General features: G+C 39.4%; 1 protein-coding gene across 1 annotated transcript in view; it reads left to right on the top strand.

Moving 5' to 3' along the window:
* The window catches only part of USH2A (usherin), a gene marked incomplete at its 5' end in the record, with an annotated part of 770,156 nt that overhangs the window by 296,772 nt on the left and 452,377 nt on the right, over positions 1 to 21,007 (top strand). Inside the window, 7 exons of the mRNA XM_082666701.1 lie at positions 2,349 to 2,450; positions 4,040 to 4,219; positions 5,227 to 5,357; positions 7,482 to 7,755; positions 12,602 to 12,805; positions 12,932 to 13,012; positions 15,626 to 15,820. Coding sequence (XP_082522827.1) covers positions 2,349 to 2,450; positions 4,040 to 4,219; positions 5,227 to 5,357; positions 7,482 to 7,755; positions 12,602 to 12,805; positions 12,932 to 13,012; positions 15,626 to 15,820 — 1,167 coding nt within the window. The remainder of the gene's footprint in view (positions 1 to 2,348; positions 2,451 to 4,039; positions 4,220 to 5,226; positions 5,358 to 7,481; positions 7,756 to 12,601; positions 12,806 to 12,931; positions 13,013 to 15,625; positions 15,821 to 21,007) is intronic.

Raw genomic sequence — 21,007 nt, 5'->3', positions numbered from 1 at the left:
TTGAGCCTGAGACAGAGAAGCCAAGGAAGGAAAACCTGAGGTGTGGAGAGCCACTTTGTCTTTCTTTATCCACATGTTTGCCTCAGTTAATCTTAAAATCTCATTTTGCTGACAGACAATTTTAAGCTCCTAATTACATTTAGAAACCTCAACATGCCAATCAAAATAGGCATACTATTCAGTTCTGGGAATTTCTGAGCTATTGTAGTCCAATTAACTTTGAGGATTCCAGAAATTCCCCATAATGGCCATTGATATTCTAAATTGCCTTAGGTCAATTTGGTCCATTTAGTTGGAAATGCACATGAGGAAAGACCAAACTTTTTAAACATAAAATTGTCCAGAGTCCCTGTCGGCGGGGGGCTCGCTCAAAATATGTAGATAACTGGTATCTCATTACTCAGAAGTTTGTCTCCAGAGTGAAAGATTAATTTTTAAACAGCTCACAGTTCAAATCAAACTGCTCGCAACTCAAACAGCATGCAAATTAATACCAGCCAATTCTAGGGAAACAGTTTGGTCCTGTAGAAACCAGGCCCAAGGCTTTTCAGTCATTTCCAAAGAACAGCCCTAATTCCAAAGGAATGGGCTGAAGCCTGAAAAACCAGCAGAGTTTCAGTGAAGCAGCCTCGTTCCTGAAGGAACGGGCTGATGACTTCTCAGCCAGTCTTGGTTGAAACAGTCTGATCTCAAAATTAGACTGAAGTTCCAAATGAGTACTCAGGTACAGAACAAGGCCTTAACCAGAAAAAAACCTTTAAGCAGAACTTGCATAAAGGCTGGAGAGCTTCAAATGCAAAGAGGGTGTGAGCTCAGATCCAGGAGAAAGATTTACCTTCAAACTCCAGAGTTGGTAAGAGCAGTGAGCACAGTGGGTAAGCAGTGAGCACAGTGGGCTTCTTTGTGGGTACCACACCTGTTTGTTCACCAGAACTGGAGCCTTCAGGGGTTTTCTCTGGTCCCCATAGGGTCCACCAAAATGTTGACCTAAAACAAATGGACTGTCAGATATTTCTTCAGCAAAGATGGGTTTATTGGGGATCAGCAGAGGATCACAATTCAGGGTCTACAACCATGGCAATCCAAGTGCAAGTCCCGCATGGCAAGGGAGGGAGAAAACTTTTACAGAGGGTGAACAGGAAGCTGGGGGGACTATAGTAAACAAAGTGTTCATGATTTTTCATTGGCTGAGTCCTTGCCAGAAAAGAAAAGTCTTTCTTCTTCCTGTTGGGTTTGCCTTCATTACAAGGTGTGAGAACTCTACCTTCTGGTCTCCCGACTCTATTTAATTGAGGTTTCTGCTTATTAATTTGTTACAGAAGCATGGAGACCCAGCAAATAGGCTTCTGCAATAATTCTAAAATAATCCAGACAAGAAATGATCGTTTCTTGAACCAGGGAAGGAATTGTGGATATAATGAGAAATCTGGATGTATTGTAAATGTTAAGGAATTTGATTGAGGTAGAGCAGGGGTTGGCAGACTACCACCTGTGGGCCAAATCCAGCCCATGCCTGTTTTCATAAAGCTTTATTGGCGACAACTGCACCCATTGGTTAGGTATTGTCTATGGTTGCTTGAGGCTGTGTGGTCTACAAAGAGGAAAGTACATACTACCTTGCTCTTTACAGAAGACTTTTGCTAACCCCTAATGTAGAGCATGACTGCAATGTTTGGGGCCTTTAGACTGTAACTACCATAACTAAGGTGGGCAAGTTAGTGGGAGAAGCAGATTCAAAGAGAGATGTTCAGATTTCGGTTTGAACATGTTAAGTCTTAGGTACCTATGAGGCATCCAAGTGGAAATATCAAGCAGATTCCTGGATCTGAGTTCAGGGAAGAGTTCCAGACTAGAGATAAAAAAAATTGGGAGTTGTCAGCTTAAGATGGTATTTAAAGCCAAGATCCCAGATATAAGTAGGGCTAATTAGAGTTGTTTGGGCTCTGGAAAAAAAAAAAAAATCCCCCTTCTCCCAAAAAATGATGGAGTAAAATAAACATTTTAACGGATTTGCATTGTTATACAACACAGTCAAGGACCCAGGCCCCTTCTGATCTTTGGCACTGGGAATTAGCACAGGTACCCAGTTCTCTCATCATCCTTCTAGAGGGGATTAGGGTGTCTGTGTAGGTGGCGAAAGAGATCTGAGAACGGAGGAAGCCTGGGTCATTCCAGCATCAAGATGTTGGGGTGATGAGGAAGAACCAGTGAAGAAAAGTAACCGATATGTAGAGAACCAAGAAAGAGTGGTGTCCAGAAGCCCAGGGAAGGGTTTAGTCATTTGTTAAATTTGTAGAAATAGATTATCCTGCTGAAGTTGGAATTCTCATCTCCTTTTCCATCCATAGGCTCCTCGGCCACCCTGAATGGTAGTACTGTTATTGGAGAGAACACAGGAGTGTTTGTGGGAGGGCTGCCGCAGGGTTATACCATCCTCAGGAAGGATTCTGGTGAGTTTGGGAAAGGTATAGAATTTATATGTTGTCACCACATTTTAGAATCAAGTTGCATTATTTTAAAGTATGGGTAATAGTATTACTTTCTATCTCATACTGTATTTCCTACATCAGTATGTCAAAAATTTCCTTTAGGTCTCTTCTTTTCTAAAGGAACCATGTACTACTTGCATTTCAATTCCTAGTACCCAGTTCTTGATATGTAAAAGGAGTTCATTAAACTTTTGCTGAAATGAATTATACTAATTTCAGTCAAAGCTATGATATTTAGGGATCAAAAAATTTCAGTGAATTTTTTGAGAAGAATATATTTAAATCCTCAAGACCGGTTATAGTTACCTCCTTAGAAATACCTGTAGAGTGAGAGGGCTTTCATTTGGCTACTGTAGACTGGTGGAGAAGTCTCTTGAAAACATTCACACACACACACACACACATACACAGATTGAAAGAAAGAGAGAAGAGAGTCTTTGTCATAGTTCTTTGCCCACCAAGCACAATTCTCGTCTCTGGTATATCCAGGCATGAGGAGGAGAGCATACCCCAATACCAAGTATCCCTCCTGTAGATGACATCTGTCCATTATAAATAAATAATTTGACATTGCGCATATAAATTGACCTTGTAAAACTTTGATTGCTGGTGAATACCCTCCCTAAGATCAGGTCATGAACTCAAAAGCTGAGAGCTAAGCTTTCCACTGACCTGTAAGGACACTGCCATATGAAATGCAACCTCAGCTTCAGGCGCCTTCTCGCCCTCTCTGCTTTTTTTTTTTTTTTGCTCTCTAATTCTCTCATTTGCTCACTTTCTCTCTTTCCCAACCTCTTATGACCACCCTACTTACTGTGTTCTTAAGCCCCACACTTACCTGGTCTGGGGAGTTCAAAAATTAAGCTTAACATTACATTAATTCCTAAAAATGAAATGAAATTATTGCTTTACTTGTGTAACAGACTAGGTCAAAATGGCGAGGGAACTAAACTATAAACTGTAGATTTAATAGATAGACTTCCTTTAAATCTTACTTTTAAAATGTGTTATTGCACATTTATTTTTAAGACCAGTGGCAGATGAGATCCCCTTGTTAGTTCAAGAGGCAATAGTCTTGCTATTACTATAAAACCAGGGTTTTTGTGCAAACATCTGTTTCTGCAGATAAGATGAGTCTGAACCAGAGCGAAACATTACAGTTGTTACCACCTACCCTAGCTGATGGTGTGGTGTTTACATGAGTTATTAAGAAGTTTGGGGACTTCCCTAGCAGTCCAGTGGTTAAGACTTCGCCTTCCAATGCAGGGGGTGCGGGTTCAATCCCTGGTCGGGGAGCTAAGATCCCACACGCCTCATAGCCAAAAAAAACAAAGCATAAAACAGAAGCAGTATTGTAACACACTCAATAAAGACTTTAAAATTGGTCCACATCAAAAAAAAATCTTAAAAGAAGAAATTTTTTTAAAATTTGTAGTAAGTAGGTAGTGAGAGCTATTGCCTATTTCTTTGATTTTAATAGCACATCAAATTCATTGCTTGAAAAGAATTTCTCAGAAAACATATTTCTTGATATCTCTCAACCCCTGCAGACATAATCCGAAAGGGTTTTGTGGGCTGTCTCAAGGATGTGTATTTTATGAAGAATTATAATCCCTCTGCTGCTTGGGGGCGTCTGGTTTGGCAGAGTTCTGAAGAGCAAATCAACGTGTATAACAACTGGGAGGGATGCCCCACTTCATTACAAGAGGGAGCTCAGTTCCTAGGGACAGGTAAGGTTCTAAAATACACACTGGTCATTGCTTAGCTTGTATGTTCTATCTTTGGTGTAATTTAATCTCTCCTGATACAATTATTTTGACCTCATATGAACCTGCTATCTCAGAAATACCTAGTTACGCCCTGATGCCCATACATATATTCTCAACGTCTGAATATATAATATAAATAGTAAGACTCATAAATACATATTCATGTGTAAGGTCTCTGGCGGTTTGGGGTTTACCTATGGTAGTGCCACTAATGTCCATTTGTAAGTCCACTTTTTTATTTAGAATATAGTTTTACTCAGATGTGTCAAAGGAGTTTTGTCAGGCTAATCCACACAATATCTGTTTTATCCCATGGTATAGACTGACAGTGTTCCTAAGAGTAAAATTTCAGCTGCGTGATGGGGTAAGTAGGGCCTTAAGGGAGAGCTAGAGAATATGACCACCATCACTGCCATTGCTCCAAAGGCTGTGGCAAAGGTGAGACATAGTGTGCCCGGCATACGTGCCACCTACAGTCTCTGTCTAGCAGCCACCCAGGGTAAGGAGTGGAAGGGAATATGGTGACTTGGCCACCGTGGCTTATTTTTGGAATAAAGGCCCACTATTGCCTGCTACATTTATAACGAAGTTGGTTAGATATTAGGTTCGTTAAACTACCTTCAGAACAGAAAGCTAAATAATATTATACTCTGTGCACTTTTTCGTTGCTTTTTCTCATCACTGTCATTATCCGGAGTTGCAACTACTTATTGTTAATACTTAGATAAGCTAGTAATAGTCTTAATTGTATCCATGACTTAGTAACTCGCTTCCTCTTAAAAGGTATGTCAAGTTCATTCTGCTACTTCTGTACATTACAAGGTGAATTTCTTAACATTGATCTGCATCTTCTTTTGTGAGAGATTTATTCAACGACAGAATATGTCCTAAGGTTGTCTTATGACACCCTTACGATGCAAACAGTATTGCTTGCAAATGCTAATTTGTACATGTTTTTTCCTCTAAAGGGTTCCTGGAACTTTATCCATATTTGTTTCATGGTGGAATGGACTTTGAAATTTCCTTTAAGTTCAGAACTGACCAATTGAATGGATTGCTTCTTTTCGTTTACAACAAAGATGGACCTGATTTTCTTGCTGTATGTTAATTAATTTACTTAAAAATGTTAGATCCAACTTTAAAATCAATAAACCATGTGTTTACATTATACTTAATTAGGGTTTCTTTCCAAATTCACTTTTGCTTTTATTTTTACCCCCATGTCATTTTCACTTTTGGAATCCTGTGAAACATTTTGTATTTTAGGACCATGATGATTTTTTTAAATGACCATTATACTTTGAAAATTATAATTTTAACAAAACAGGCTAATTATTAGGAATTGAGGAAATGCAATTTACCTTCCCAATATACGAAAAATGTTCCTTCATTATCTTTTATATAATAGTGAAATATATTTAATATTTCACACACACATATAAAATAAAATATAATAGTACAATGAACACTCATGAACCTACCACCCAACCCAAGAACTAAAATATTATCAAATTTTTGCATCTACCTCTAGGCCATCTCTTAGCCCATTTCCTTGTCTCCCTCTAGAGGTAATATGTAATCATAATTTTGTGTTTATTATCTCCTTGCATTTTTATAGTTTGAACATCATGAGTGAATGCCTAAAAATCTTTGTTTTAGAAATTTGTAAAAGTTTCTATCTTTAGGCAATTGCTTTAGCCCTTGACATTGTTTCTGAGTTATTCATGTTCTCCGTGTATTTTTCATGGCTGGGTAATAATATATCTCTTCTCTTTTCAATGAAGTAGTGGTCGTTCCCATGTTTTTGCCATGGTGAATAAGGCTACTCTGAACATTTTTATAGGATGTACTTCTTATGACCAGCAGGGTGAACTTTTAGTGTAAGATATTAGTAGAAAGAATATGGGCTTTTGGCGTCAGACAGACAAGAGAAAAATGATTATTTTTCCATATCACTCAAAATCCTCCAAAATTTTGCTTCTGCCATACCTGGCAGAACCCTTTCTTTCTCTTTCCCCCATATGTATCCTTTTATCTAATTTTGTATCTTTTTCTAAACCTAATGTGCTCGTACATGTCCCCATGCCATTGAACACGTTAATCTTCCTGCTGGAAATTCTCCATGAATCTTACATACTTCCAAAAACCTTACTTCAAGCCTTTGCCAATTCCCAGGGAACAAAATGTGTTTCTTCTCTCCGATCTCTTTGCGCCCCATCCCCATCTTGTTTATAATATTACCGCACATGTTTGCCTCTGCTATTAAGACAGTGCAGTTCTTGGGGGCAATTTCTCTTGTAGTAGCAGGTTTTCAGAACATAGTAGGGGAATCAATATTTATTGAATGAAAGGATAAAAAAATGAATGACTGTTTACCCGATGTACTTCACAAAGATGATTTTTACATAGAAAAGCAATAATTTTTTATATACTATTTAATTTGTTTCATTGACATGATCTCAAATTTTTAAGTACCTTATGGTCACTAATTTGACTTCTAACAAAATAAAAGCATAGTAGGTAAAATAGTTATTGAGTAAAATTTTGAAGAAAAACATGGAGGCATTTCCTTTGCCATGAAAATGTGAGTAAAATATGTTCGTATTAGAAAATGGCACTTTAACCTGAAAGAATAGACATAGAAGCAATTAGGTTAGTTAGAGATTTAGAATAGTAACACTGAAATATTGAATCAAAATACATTTTACAAATTTGAAATTGAGTTCACCAGCCAGTTAAAATAAGCTTAATCAGGCTTGACATTTCATTTTCTTATTGTCTTGTCATATTTTTCCCTGAAACTAAATTGATATATGAAGTAGTATTTTCTCATTTTCTAAAGATTCAAATAAAAATAGAGTCATAGTTTAAACTGTTCTCTTCAGTCATTCAGTCACTTATGCTAGGGTTTAATCTGTTACCTATACTGCATCAAAAAGAAAAAAAAATGGTTTTGCCTATGTAGTATTGCATTACATCGTATCATCATTACTGGGTATAAATTTGTTTGACTCATTACAACATCCGTCATGTCAATTATAAGCTTGCAGAGTACTTCATTATGTGTTACTCCAGTTCTGCTTAGAATAAAGTGGGACATTTTTATAGAGTTCTTTCAGGGAAATTTCTTGCTTCTCTTCAAGAAGTTGACCTTCTGTTCTCTTCCAAACTGCCATTCTGCAGTCCTTTTATATACCTATTTTCTTTTTAATATGAAATACAGATGGAACTGAAGAGTGGAATATTGAGCTTCCGGTTAAATACTAGTCTTACCTTTACACAAGTGGATCTCTGGCTGGGGCTGTCCTATTGTGACGGAAGGTGGAATAAAGTGATCATTAAAAAAAAAGGTTCCGTCCTATCAACAAGCATGAATGAACTGATGGAGCGCGTGTCAGAGTCCAGAGCTCAGCCACTGATGGTGAATTCCCCCGTCTATGTGGGAGGAACCCCACAGGAGCTGCACGAGTCTTATAAACACCTGAAGCTGGAACAAGGTAAACTCCATCGGGAGGAATTCCCAAGTTAGTACAGCCCTGGTCCTACCGGGTCTTGGTGGTTCTGTGTTTCAAGACAAAGCAGTCGAATCAGGCTGAAAGCAATACCTACTCACCCCTTTTCTGGAAGAATTTTAAGCTCTAAAAATAAAAAATAATAAAACACTTCTTCAAATAGTTTTGTATGTTGCCCTTAAGGGTGTGCTCTCATCTGTGTTTACAATCAATATATTTATTCTAACATATCTTCATCAAATATAATTGTAATTTATATATATGTATGTATGTGTGTACACATGTGTATATATATAAATTACTATTATATATTATAATTATTGTATATATTATATATATAATATATTTACTCGTATGTTTTTCTTGAACACACGTGGTTCTGGTTCTTTTAAATACTGATCATTATCTGTATTTACAGATTAAAAAATAAATTAGGTTGGTGTGTACAGCCAAGAAAAATGGCCTTAAATTCCCTGGGCTTTTTCTGACGTCAGTGCTGTTTGTCTCCATGCATTTCCATGGAGCTCTCATGCAGCAAAGCACATGAAAGTGTGGGTTTACTTGAATTTCAAACACACTTGTGAAAAGTCTGTGTGTCATTTATTATCCATAACCATCAACGAAAGGAAAAGTACGTGAATGTGTGACTTACGACTAAAGCAAGCCTTTAACTCATGTGAGGAGTTTGAACATAATCAGAGAAATTATTGATTAAAAAAGGCTAACAGTAAGTGAGTTCATACTGTGTGACAGGCATGGTTCTGAGAGCCTAATGTGAGAATAAGTGGGTCAGTTCTTCATAACAAACCCATGAGGCAGGTATTATTATCTGTATCCCTACTTTACAGATGGGGAAACTTGGGGGCAGGGAGGAAAGTAACTTGCCCAAGGTCAATGACTACTAAGCAGGTGGCGAGCCTACCCATCTCGGGCAGCCTGGTGTCAAAGCCCACTCTCCTTATTATAGTCAAGTGCTCTCTTTCATGGGCATTGGCCAATGTTCCTTTCTATCAAGTGGGGAAAGTACAGAAACTTCCAGCTTGCCACCAAGCATGTTCCTGTGTAGAAAATGTTCTCTCTGTATTTCAAAAACTATGCACCCTGAACGGTTAAAATTTCCACGAAGCAGTCTTTGCCTATTTGGTAAGTACATAAAGATTTAAATGCCTTTGAATAGAAAATATATGGCAAGCTCTAAGGAGACGTTTAGAAGGGTACTAGTAGGAGTTAATGAATATCTGGGGTGGAAGACAGTAATGACATTTTCAAGGCACTTAAGATGTAACAGCAGCTAAAAATATTACATTCATATAAGGGCTTCTTCTGGTTTTCAGGCTTCTGAGGTTAGAAAGAGCTTGAAAACTCTTTATAGGAGCAAAATTACTTGATTCTGTTTACATCTAGGAAAAATCCCCTGTATGTTGGGCATTTTACTCTCAAAGTACACCAAAACCCATTGTTATGGTGGTCCTAGAGACAGGGCTAAAATTGGAATTATAAGATGATAATGATGGAAGTTTAAAACATCAACATAGACCCAAGGGGAACAACATAATCTACACTATGACTAAGACTGTGATACTGAAAGATATTTTATTTATGGATAATACTAAATTTTTATCATTGCAGTATCATCCATATCAGTGGTTCTCAAACCACTTATAAAATATTGAAGTAGAGTAGCTAGAATATAGTAAGAACGCAATAAAATTAGCTATTATTATTACTATTCAGGATCCATTGGAATTGCATGGAAAGGTTATTTAAAATGCAGATTTTATGCCTTTATCCTCTAAGATGCTGACTCAGATGTTTTGAATAGTAAGAGTTATGTAAATAACTGCATGTTTTTGCTTTTGTTTTTGTTTTTGCTGTACTCGGGCCTCTCACTGTTGTGGCCTCTCCCGTTGCAGCGGAGCACAGGCTCTGGACGTGCAGGCTCAGCGGCCATGGCTCACGGGCCTAGCCGCTCCGCGGCATGTGGGATCTTCCCGGACCGGGGCACGAACCCGCGTCCCCTGCATCGGCAGGCGGACTCTCAACCACTGCGCCACCAGGGAAGCCCTAACTGCATGTTTTATACAGTGAACAGGAGAATATTCACAATATAGAGGTGCTTCATGCACGTAGTAAATTGCAGTTAAAACTAATCATGTTCACTTACCTGTAGTTTTTTCAATCCACTATCAGTAGTCATAAAAACCTTTCTACGCTTCTCCATTAGCATCCTTTTTCAAAGGCTCTATTTTGTGGTCCTACTAGAGCTATTTTTTATATCCATTAATGTTGCAATCTTCCTTTAAATCCAATGCAAATGAATTTTCCTCTGTGTTTTGGAGATGCTGGGCAACATAATTTGCTGAAGAGGTACCACATCAGATCATGGGCATTTATCTAGGACTAACACTTGGGACAGCACTCACCTCTGGGTTGAGAGTGAGCAGGCCATGGCATGTGGTCTCCCAGGTTATGGTCTGTCCAAAGCCCTGAGCAGAGAGGTCAGGAGTGGGGCTGAGAGTCAGCCATCCTGTGAGCCCAAGTGTCCCGTCGTTGGACCGCTTCCCCCTGAACAGCTACTGTCTCTCTGATCTGTCAACTCAGGGTTCTTGTCCACCTTCCAGTTACTTAGAGACCTGGGGGTAGGATAGGTGTGGGGAGTCGCTTATGATTTTCCCAAAGGCAGGGAAGCAAGAAAAGGAGGCATCCCTAGTCTTCCCACAGACAGGCCCTCTCCCCTGTTTTTATCCTCGCAGCCCATTCATATTTTAGAGGTCGTTGGGGAGTATTTCCGGTGGGAGGGTTTCTGACCGTGCAGAGTTGGGAGAATGGCGCAAACTTTGACCAAACCCTCTGACTGCCCTGAGGGTAGTACTGTGAGGACCCCACACTAGAGCCCAGGCATCTGCACCCCCAAAGGCCTGAGGCCAGAATCCCATTTCCTAAGGAGGATTCCTACTTAGAAACCTCATCCTGTCACTTTCTGGACTTTTTTTTCTTTATCTCCAGCGTGAAGGAAGCCTACCTCTGTGGCCTTTCCCAGATTTAAATTTGCATCTTGTGTATTAATGTTTAAGACCATTTCTTTAAAAAAAATTTTTTTAACATGTTTACTTGTAATAAAGTACGCCTAACGTACGATTTACCATCTTAACCATTTTTAATGTACGGTTCAGGCATCTAGTACATTCACGTTTTTGAGCAACCATCGCCACCGTCGATCTCTAGAACTCTTCATCCTACGAACCTGAAATTCTGTACCTCTTGAGCCATCACGGGACATTTCTTATACGGGCACACTGACGTTTGCCAAAGCTATCTTTCCACTGTTCACATTTTATTGATAGGGAAACTCGAGGACAGAGGAGTTAGGTGACTCAGCTCTGGGCCATCAGAAGATTACTACTGGTAAAGAAATTAGCATCTGCATTTTCAAGCAGATGCTTTTATATTGAGCTTCATTGCTTTCAATTCAATTCACCCAACTTACTGAGTATCTACTGTGTGTTGAAGATAGACTAGCAGTATTGGTCAGTCGGGCCTAAAGGAACGTGAATAATAGCAAAGGCATTTAAAAGGAAATAGGCTTCGACTTAAAGTGTTAGAAGACAGAATAACACACCATATAAATACTGAAGAGAACAATACGGTCATTGTTACCGTTAACTTATTTTACTGTTCGGCATTGCATTATGTTTTATTTCCGTTTCCTGCCGACGTGCTTTCATCTTGAAAAGAACTAATCGTGTGTTTGGGGCCTTTCAGACTTGACAGTGTTTTGTTCAAGAAAGAGAGTGTGTGCTCCAGCGATCTCAAACACAGGCTGTTTGTCCCTTCTTTGACAATTGTGGGCAGTTTTCTGAGCAGAGTACTGCCAAACCGCACAGAACTGATCTCTGTTTACACAAAATAGCAAGTTATTCAAAGCCACTGCTGTTCCCCGGCTGACAGGATGCCCTATGGTTCTCTAAAAAAAAAAAAAAAGCAGTGCACACTTCAAACCCACCTCCTCCACATTCTCTGTTAAACTTCCCAGAGCTGAATGCCCCGTGGTCGTTCTAAAGTTGACTGAGTAGAATACACATTCCAGGAAACCTCCCGTGTTGCTGTTGCCACAGCTGAATTTGGTCCCTGTCATGAGAACATGAACCTAAAACTGGTGATCGTTTTGCACAGTCGAGATTATGGAACTCAGTGAAAATGGGAGAGCACAGTCGTAGCTCCCTTGTTCCCTGATTTAACTGGGATTCGTTCTCTGTCTATGAAATGATCGTTATGGAATTCATAGCAATATCTCAGGATTTTAGTATATTTTGAGACTGTATTCTTCCTCCTACTATTCATAGGAACCTCAAAATGTATATTTTCCCCAATAAGATAATCATGCTCATTAAAATACTATTTTTTGGCACTTAGACACTGACTTATACAGGTAACTTAATTTTCCAGGATTGAGGGACGTGTAGATACCCCCTCACGATAATGTGTACTTGCCTAAACTTTATTTCATGGGAATAAACATAAAAATGTGTTCCTAAAGAGATATAATACATACTTTTCAGTTGAATCTAATTCAGTCGAATTACAATTATCAGCTTATATATTTTTTCAAAATAACATAAATATAACTATTTCCTGCAACAGCTTAGCCTGAAATAAAAAGCAGGGGGAGGCATAAAGGATCTCCCAAACAAGACTTGGAAGTTTAAAAATTATCTTTAAAGCCCCCCCTTGCACAATTTCATCAAAACGTAGTACTACAGGAGGCAAAAAAATGATTGGTAATTAATGATTCAAGCCCGTTATGTGACATTCGTCCCTTACTATTTGCTAGGTTTCGGTGGTTGCATGAAAGATGTGCAGTTTGCACAGGGTGCTGTCGTTAACTTGGCATCTGTGTCCAGCGGTGCTATCAGAGTCAATCTGGATGGATGCCTGTCAACTGACAGTGCCGTTAACTGCAGGGGCAATGACTCCATCCTGGTTTATCGGGGAGAAGAGCAGAGCGTTTACGAGAGTGGTCTCCAGCCTTTCACGGGTAATGTGGAAATGCTCCAAATTCAATGTCCCACGTCCCCTCCTCGTCCCCTCTTCCCTCCCTGCCAGCCCACCACTAGCCTACACGAGTCGTATGTTAACCTTCTACTTCTTACTTCCATTTAAGAATACCTGTATCGAGTAACAGCCTCCCATGAAGGAGGTTCAGTACCTAGCGACTGGAGTCGGGGCCGTACAACAGGAGCAGGTAAATACTATTTATCTTAACATGTGTATGTGCACACAAATGCACACGTCGGTGCATGTATAGGAAAGGAAGGACTCTCACCCGTGAAGCAAGCAGTACGTTTGTAATCTTGTGACAGAGCACGCCCTGGAGTGCAAAGGCACCCGTCGTTGGTAAAAATGCTTAGCAGATCCTTGCTTTTGATTTTTCAAGTATTTAATAAGGATTTTTTCAGGCTTGATTCTTTCTTCTTCAGATGCAGAAGAAAGTAAGTTCAGGTTGCTCTTAAAGATGAAATAGGCCCACATCGACTGTAATTTATCTAAGAATAGGAAATCTTTCCCAACTGCTTAGACCCCGAAAAGCTAAAATCAGGATTACCTTTAGGTAGGGGTGATAGACCCTTGCCTCCCCAGTGGAGAGCACATTTGAAACCTGCACCCTGGTTGGAAGCGGATGTGTCTTTTATCACATCATGGCAGGTGTTTGCCGTGGTGCTTACTATTAGGGTCTTAGAATGACTCTCCCATGATAGAAATTGCTGAGTGGTCTAATTTTTGTTTGTTTGTTTGTTTTGAGTTGAATGCGGAAACAAAGAGGAAACAGACTACTATATTAGAGCTAATCTCAGATAACTGATTTGTAAGTGCTTTGTCCTTCTGACAGGGACCACAGAATCTGTTCCCATATTACCATCACAGGGAGGCATTCGTTAAAAAAAGTTTTGTGAAATCAGTAGCCTTCTACCATTTTGGAGAAAATATTTATTTGTCAGAAAGACAAATACATTTCCATATGATTGACACTTGTGCCTCTTGAAGAAAATTATCCTTAGCAAGTCACGATTTGTCTAAAGATGTGTTTTTTACCAAGATACCCTCTCATACTTATTATCAATAACGGGCTACTAACACAGGCATCCTTTGAGGAATCTTTTTAATCTAAGAGATAATTAAGTACTGAGATGGGCTACTAATAAGAATTTTCAAAGCTGTCTGCCTACAAATTTTCCAGAAGAGGCCAACTTGACACTTTTCCAGGATGATTTAAATCATCATCTATTTATAGGCAACACAATGCACGGAATGATCCCTTAAAATCCTTTTCAACTTTAGAGCTTGGAAAAAGCTCTGATGTAAAATATTCATTTGTTACTGGCATGTCCTCTGCCCCTATCTCACACTTCTCTACTTTATTAACAAATATACTATAAAGCCTGCTTTCAGTCTAATTCAACAACGTAAATAGGTGTCTAGAAAGTGCATCACTTACGTAGCTTAATAGTCTCCATTTTGAGTACCACCGAGAAAGTATGCAAATAGAGCTCTGAATTTATAGCCATGATCTGACCACAAAGTCTTATGCCATAAATTCATATTTACAATCTGACCACAACACCAAGCGGCTACATGCTCCCATGGGTTGGAGAATAATTGCACTATTTAATTATTTTTGAGTCAGTTTTGCTCTGTCCCTTATGAGAAGACCATCTGTTAGACAGGACTCTACTTTGCTCTGGACCGCATTTCAGAACTAATAAAATCAAAATCACTCTCATTGTCCCATTACTTGCAACTTGATTGTGTAGCCTGTGTGTTTCCAGAAGCGCCTGTGGTGTTTTACCTGCTCAGACAGTGGTTCTCCGCCTCTGTGCTTCCTCATATCCCTTACGTTCACATTGTTTCCCTTAAAACTGTCCTGTTTTATTGGCCTGAACAGTAAAGGCAGAGAAGGAGGCTATTTGACGGAGGGAAACCAGAGTGATTCTCCATCGACAGGGCTCAGGAGTCCAGGAGCGGTCAGAGCCTGTCTCTCATCCATCATCCTGCCATGAAGTTCCTTGGGCTTTTTCTCAGTGTTCCCAGTGCAGTCAGCTGTGCTGAAGTCGTTACTGATCAGAACCATAGAAATATCTAATTAATAATTAAAGGTTATAGATTTTTTAAATGAGGGCATTTGGCTTATAAGTGAGGTTTCGCAGCAAGTTCCTTTAAACTTGCCTCGTTTGGTGGTGGTATTTTGTGATGCTCTGAGGAAAATGATTTTGTAGAATCTCAAGGGCACCAGCTCCTCTACCCCGCCTAAATGCAATTAGGAATATATCCTATCTGGTAGAACTTTGCTTTTTTAAAATTAGTTGGAAAAACAATTGAATTTGGCAAACGGGATCAGACCTTCAAGTACAATACAATCACCACATTTGTGACATTTTTTGGCTAATACATCGACAATATAAAAGTGTCAAACCACTATGTATAATAACAGTCTAATTATCTTGCTTCAAAGGGGTACATCATTATATTGTTTGAACTTGTTATCTGCCTACCATCCACCTCCTTCTTTATGAGTGATGTTTAAAACATGTCGGATACATTAAATGTTTTTGGAAAACCTGGACAAGGCTTGAAAGAACGTGATGTCAATGGAGTTTTGATGGTTTTGAAATATCGCTTAAACTGAATGGCTCAAGATGTGCAGTCATATTAAATCAGTGCTGAAAAGTTACAACTCTAATAAATTGTATTTATGCTAATGGTCGAGTCTGATTTACTGCGGCCATTAAAAGTGAAGAATACGAGCGATAGTCTTCTCAGAACTGCCGTTTCCCCTATTTTCTCTTTTATCCTTTCACAGCTCCACAAAGTGTGCCAACTCCCTCAAGAGTCCGCAGCATAAACGGCTATAGCATCGAGGTGACCTGGGATGAACCTGTTGTGGTTAGAGGTGTAATTGAGAAGTACATTTTGAGAGCCTACAGTGAAGATGCTACCGGTCCGCCCCGCCTGCCCTCTGCCAGCTCTGAGCTTGTTGATACCAGCACCTTCACAGGTAAAGGTGACTCCTCAAGGGAGTAGGTCTTATTAATTTTCTTTTTGGTTTGACTTTAGATAAAAACGTCCTTCAAGGCTTTTTCCCCAACGCATCAAAGATTCCTATATTTTGCCTGATTCAGAACAACAAGGATTGGGCTTCCCTGGTGGTGCAGTGGTTGAGAGTCCACCTGCCGATGCAGGGGACACGGGTTCGTGCCCCGGTCCGGGAAGATCCCACATGCCGCGGAGCGGCTGGGCCTGTGAGCCATGGCCGCTGAGCCTGCGCATCCGGAGCCTGTGCTCCGCAACGGGAGAGGCCACAACGGTGAGAGGCCCGAGTACAGCAAAAAAAAAAAAAAAAAAAAACCCAACAAGGGTCATCTAATGATATGGACACCTCTATCCATCTCGGATGGAAAGGATAATTCTATAATGGTTATGGGCTCTTATGGATAGCTTCATTACAAGGATGATATTCTCGCCATCCCCAAAAGATTAGGTCACAGGGCCCTCATGCCCTTAATCAGGTCCTTGTACCTAGGATCTTTATACATCCTAAAAAGATGTATCTTTTAGCAATCCTACGTGTACACGTGGGGCCAGCGACCTATTTCACCATGCAAAAGTTCGCTCGTTGGGACTAGCCCAAGTTCACAGCCCTGTTATTTATTGTAAAATTGTTGATTAAACCTAATTATGTCAAGGTAGAGGAGTACTAGAGCACCGGCAGTTTGACGGGCAAACCAGCGAATCAATTTCTCACGGTGTGGCACGCGCGCCGTGCAGAACGGCTGGAGTGAAGTACACTCAGGCACATCGCACAAGGTGCCGTGCTCGAAGTCCCGCACGTGTAGTAAGACAGCAGTTTTCAGCCTCATGAAATGTTAAGGCCCATTTAAATGGAAAGTCAAATGTAAGCCTTTGACCAAAAAAAAAAGTAAAACGCATCAACAAATTTAATAGAAAAAAGTATTTTTCCTCTGTCAAAGACTTTCGTAACTTGACAAATTTGCTGGATTATAAAGTAGCCTTAATTGTCTTTCTAACACATCTGTCGGTCAACTCTCTCAAACTTTACTTCAGTTTTTTTAGATTCCTTAGAATCTACAGCCCAAATACACAACCAATTAAAAAAAAGAAACTGGTATCTTTCACTTCCTTCCTCCCTCATTTTACCCATCCAATAAAAACCCAATCTGATTAAGCCTTTGCCCAGGCTGTGCGTTGCAGCTAAGTGGGCTGGAAAACAATGAGCAATCTATCACTAAAATGTCTCAATCCCCATTTTCAGATGGACACTCAGTAATGACACCAGTCCTACCATATGTCTGTAATTGCCTTCTCCCATTCTCCTCATTAAATATTTTATATTTTTTCAAACTCTCTAAATGCTAACCTGTCTTCCTTATCACACTCAGCTGATAGTCTTACATACTAGATCATCTTAGATACCAAAAAAACTCCAGAATCTATCATAAAGAATTTCTGTCACTTTCTTACTACCAAATATATGCATTAATTGCATTTTTTTTTGACTGACAGGGTTGGTATTAGGGGTTAAGTGAATTAATGAATGCTAAGACAGTTTAATGGGTTTTGGGCATATAATAGGTATTTGCCATCATTATTATTTTTACTTTTTACCTTCCTCTCTTTTCCTTCCTGTTTTCACAGAGCTTCCCTTATCCTATCAAAAATAAAATCTTCAGAAGTCCTCTGGACCCCAACTCCTCTTGCCTTTGTAGACCTGTTACTGGTGGTCTCTCTTCCTCTCACGTATTTTTAACCTCTGTCTCCTGCAGTCGTTCACAAAGTGTGGTCCTTGGATCTGTGTCAACAGCCTCACCTGGGACCTTTTTATTAATGCAGATTCTCCAGGCCGCCCACACCTGCTGAATCAGAAGCTGTGGGGTAGAGCTCAGCAATCCCCATTTTAACAAGCCCTCCTCTTGTGATGCTGGTGCATGCCAAAGTTAGAGCCACTGCCCAGCTGGATTCTGCCCAAGGTCATTAAGACTCCATCTGTCAACACCCATTGTTAAACATAAACAAACCCAAAGCAGTGACAAAAATCTTCCTTTGATCTAAAGTCCCATCCAGCTATTGTGCCTTCTCTCCTCTTCCCAAACGTGCCTCTACCAAGAAGCATCTGTGGCCTTGTTCCCATTTCTTCACACGGTCTGCCTTCCACTCGCTTGCCATGCTGAGGACACCAACAACTTGCATGTTTAGATATCCAAAGAACACTTTACAGTCCTGGTTCCACAGCTCGATAGCATTCTACACTGTGGATTTTTTTACTGTCTCTTGAAATGTTTCTTCACTTCTCTGACCCTTCTGGTTCTGGGCCCCCTTTTCTCAGTGTTCTTTGCCCACTCCCTCTGAAGCTTAACTCTGCGTTTTGGAGAACCGCAGGGTTTAGATCCGGGACCTTTTCTCTCTTTTGCTAATTTTTTTTTTCCCTACAGTCTTGCTCCAGGAAAATCATCGACTCACAAAGCATCCAGTATCCTACAAACACTGTTGACTCCTAAAGGCACGTCCTACCCAGACTTCCAAATGTGTGTATCCAGCAGACATTTGGAAAAATTGACATTTCCAATTGACTTCTCGTAATCTCTAAATTTACCATCTCCAACCTGAAGTCCTCCTCCTGCATTCCCAATATCAATAAATGACACCTCCAGCCACCCAGTTAATTAAGCTTGAGAATTTTTCTCAACTTTTACATTCTGTTCATACCTCATATATCCGTGTTGTTTATTGATTCCATTTTCTAAACTATGTGCTAAATTGATCCGTCTCTCCCCTATCTACTGTCCAAGCCAAACCATTCCAATCTCTTACCTGGACAGCTACAGTACTCTTCTATCTCATGAACACCCCCCCACCCATGACTCTAATCCACTGCACAACCAAACATCATGGCTCTCTGTTTAGAATTCTTCAGTTGCTTTCCACTGCCTCTCTCCCAAATTCATTTTGTCTCAGTCTCCTCTTATTTTCTGGATTTCCAACTGTTATAATTAATATGATTTTTTAGAAGTCTGTATGTAAATCTTTGGAAGAATTCCTGACAATGACGGTAGGATAAACCCCTTGAAATGGAACAACTAGGTCAAATTCTCTTAAAGCATTAGTCAGTCTTGGACTTTGAGGTCAAGCACACATTGATGCAAACCTCTGCTGCCTACCCTCCCTGTGACTTTGGGGAAATTATGTATTCTCCTGGATCTTTTTTTAGTGTCTTAACCTATGAAATGGGAGAATAATATTAACCTCAGAAAGATATTAAGTGAGATGATATTCCAAGTCTAACAATTTTCAGCTGTGCAAACTTGGACAAATTAATTAACATCTCTGTGCTTCTGATTCCATATGGGTAAATTGAGAATGAAATAACTACCCACCTCATAGGATACCTGTGAGGATTAAATGAATCCATGTATATGTAAAACACACAGGACAGCACATGACACACGGATCAGATTGCACTGTATAAATGTTAACTATCAGATGTTTTTAAAGCATGTAGCACAGTGCTTAACATATGGTAATTTCTTAACAAAGATTAGTTATTTTTATGTTGCCAAATAATTGCCAAAAAGACTGTACAAATTATACTCCCACCAGCAAGCCGAATGCAAGATTTTATTTTTCATTTCATCCTAGTTGACAAGTTTTACAGGTAAAAGAAACTTTGTAAAATTTCCAAATATATCAGAATATTACTTTAATTTGATCTTACCTCAAATTTAGATTACTTGAGGCATTAAGTATTTTCATTGTTTACTGGTAATTTGTACTTCTTTTATGACATACGTAGCACATTTCACCCTCAATTTTTCTATTGGAGGAGTCACATTTTTCTCATTGATTTAAATATCTCTTTATATATGAAGAATATTATACTTATGTTTGCCTTATGTGTGGGAATGCCCCCGTTTTTCATTTATTTTTATTTACATTTTTATGTGCAGATTTTAAAGAACATTTTCTATAGTTAATATAACACCTTTAAATGTTTTTGTTAGTTTTCTATGGGTAATATGAAAAAAAAAAAACCTATCCTCACCATTCAGGGTAGACTAATATTTGTTTATATTAGATATACCATATTGATTATATATATATACACACACACACACACACACACATACATATATATGATGCATATCCTCTGAATTAGTAATTCTAAATTTGAGGTAAGATCAAATCAGAAACGGGACAGGGAGGCTTTTCAAATTACACCAGCCTTTCCCAGATTCTGAAGGGTATCTTTCTGGAGGACAGTACCCCTGAGATTGAAAACCAGTATAATAAACTATTGGATGTTACTGTAGGATATTTCAAGCATGTGAATGGTGTACAGAGAGAAAAAATTAGAGCACCACTGACCAACTGTTATTTATTTTTATATACCCAATGTGTAAAAAACTAAGGAAAGGGCTTCCCTGGTGGCGCAGCGGTTGAGAGTCCGCCTGCTGATGCGGGGGTTGTGGGTTCGTGCCCCGGTCTGGGAGGATCCCGCGTGCCATGGAGCGGCTGGGCCCGTGGGCCGTGGCCGCTGGGCCTGCGCATCCGGAGCCTGTGCTCCGCGGCGGGAGAGGCCGCAGCAGTGAGAGGCCCGAGTACCGCAAAAAAACCCACAAAAAACTAAGGAAAAACTCTCAATTATTGCAACTTGGTCAATTTCTTGGATTTGTCAATTATCAGTTTCTTTGGTAACTTGCTTTTTGTTTGTATTTTTCTTATTATTTTTACATTCATCATTTGTGTATTAACCTTTGAAGTCACATTGCTTTAAGTGTATCTCTGCAAACAGAATCTAGTTTGATTTAGTTTTACATTCAACTTAAAATTCTCTGTACTTTAGTACAGGAGTTTAACTCACATTTATTTTTATGATTTATACAATTGATTGCTCTTATTTCTGTCATCATATTTCATGCTTTCCAGTTTTGTTTGTTATTGTGTTTCAGTACTTTCTGTTGTTGTTATTCCTTTATTTCTGTTCTTGCGTGTGTGGACTATGAATTCTTTAACTTTTTTCCCCCCAAAGGGTTTTAAAGATGTATCTGTTGCTCACAGTTGTGAAATGAACAGAAAAGGAAGTACATAGGAGGTAATCTTAAAGATTGTGGAGAACTCTGGTACTGCCAGGTGGACTTTTATTGTGACGAATCAGTCTATTGAGGGAGGG

The sequence above is a fragment of the Grampus griseus genome (assembly GCF_964374135.1).
Source record: "Grampus griseus genome assembly, chromosome: 1".
NCBI lineage: Eukaryota > Metazoa > Chordata > Mammalia > Artiodactyla > Delphinidae > Grampus > Grampus griseus.
The sequence above is the reverse complement of the archived record's forward strand: the minus strand, read 5'-3'. Positions and strand labels throughout refer to the sequence as shown.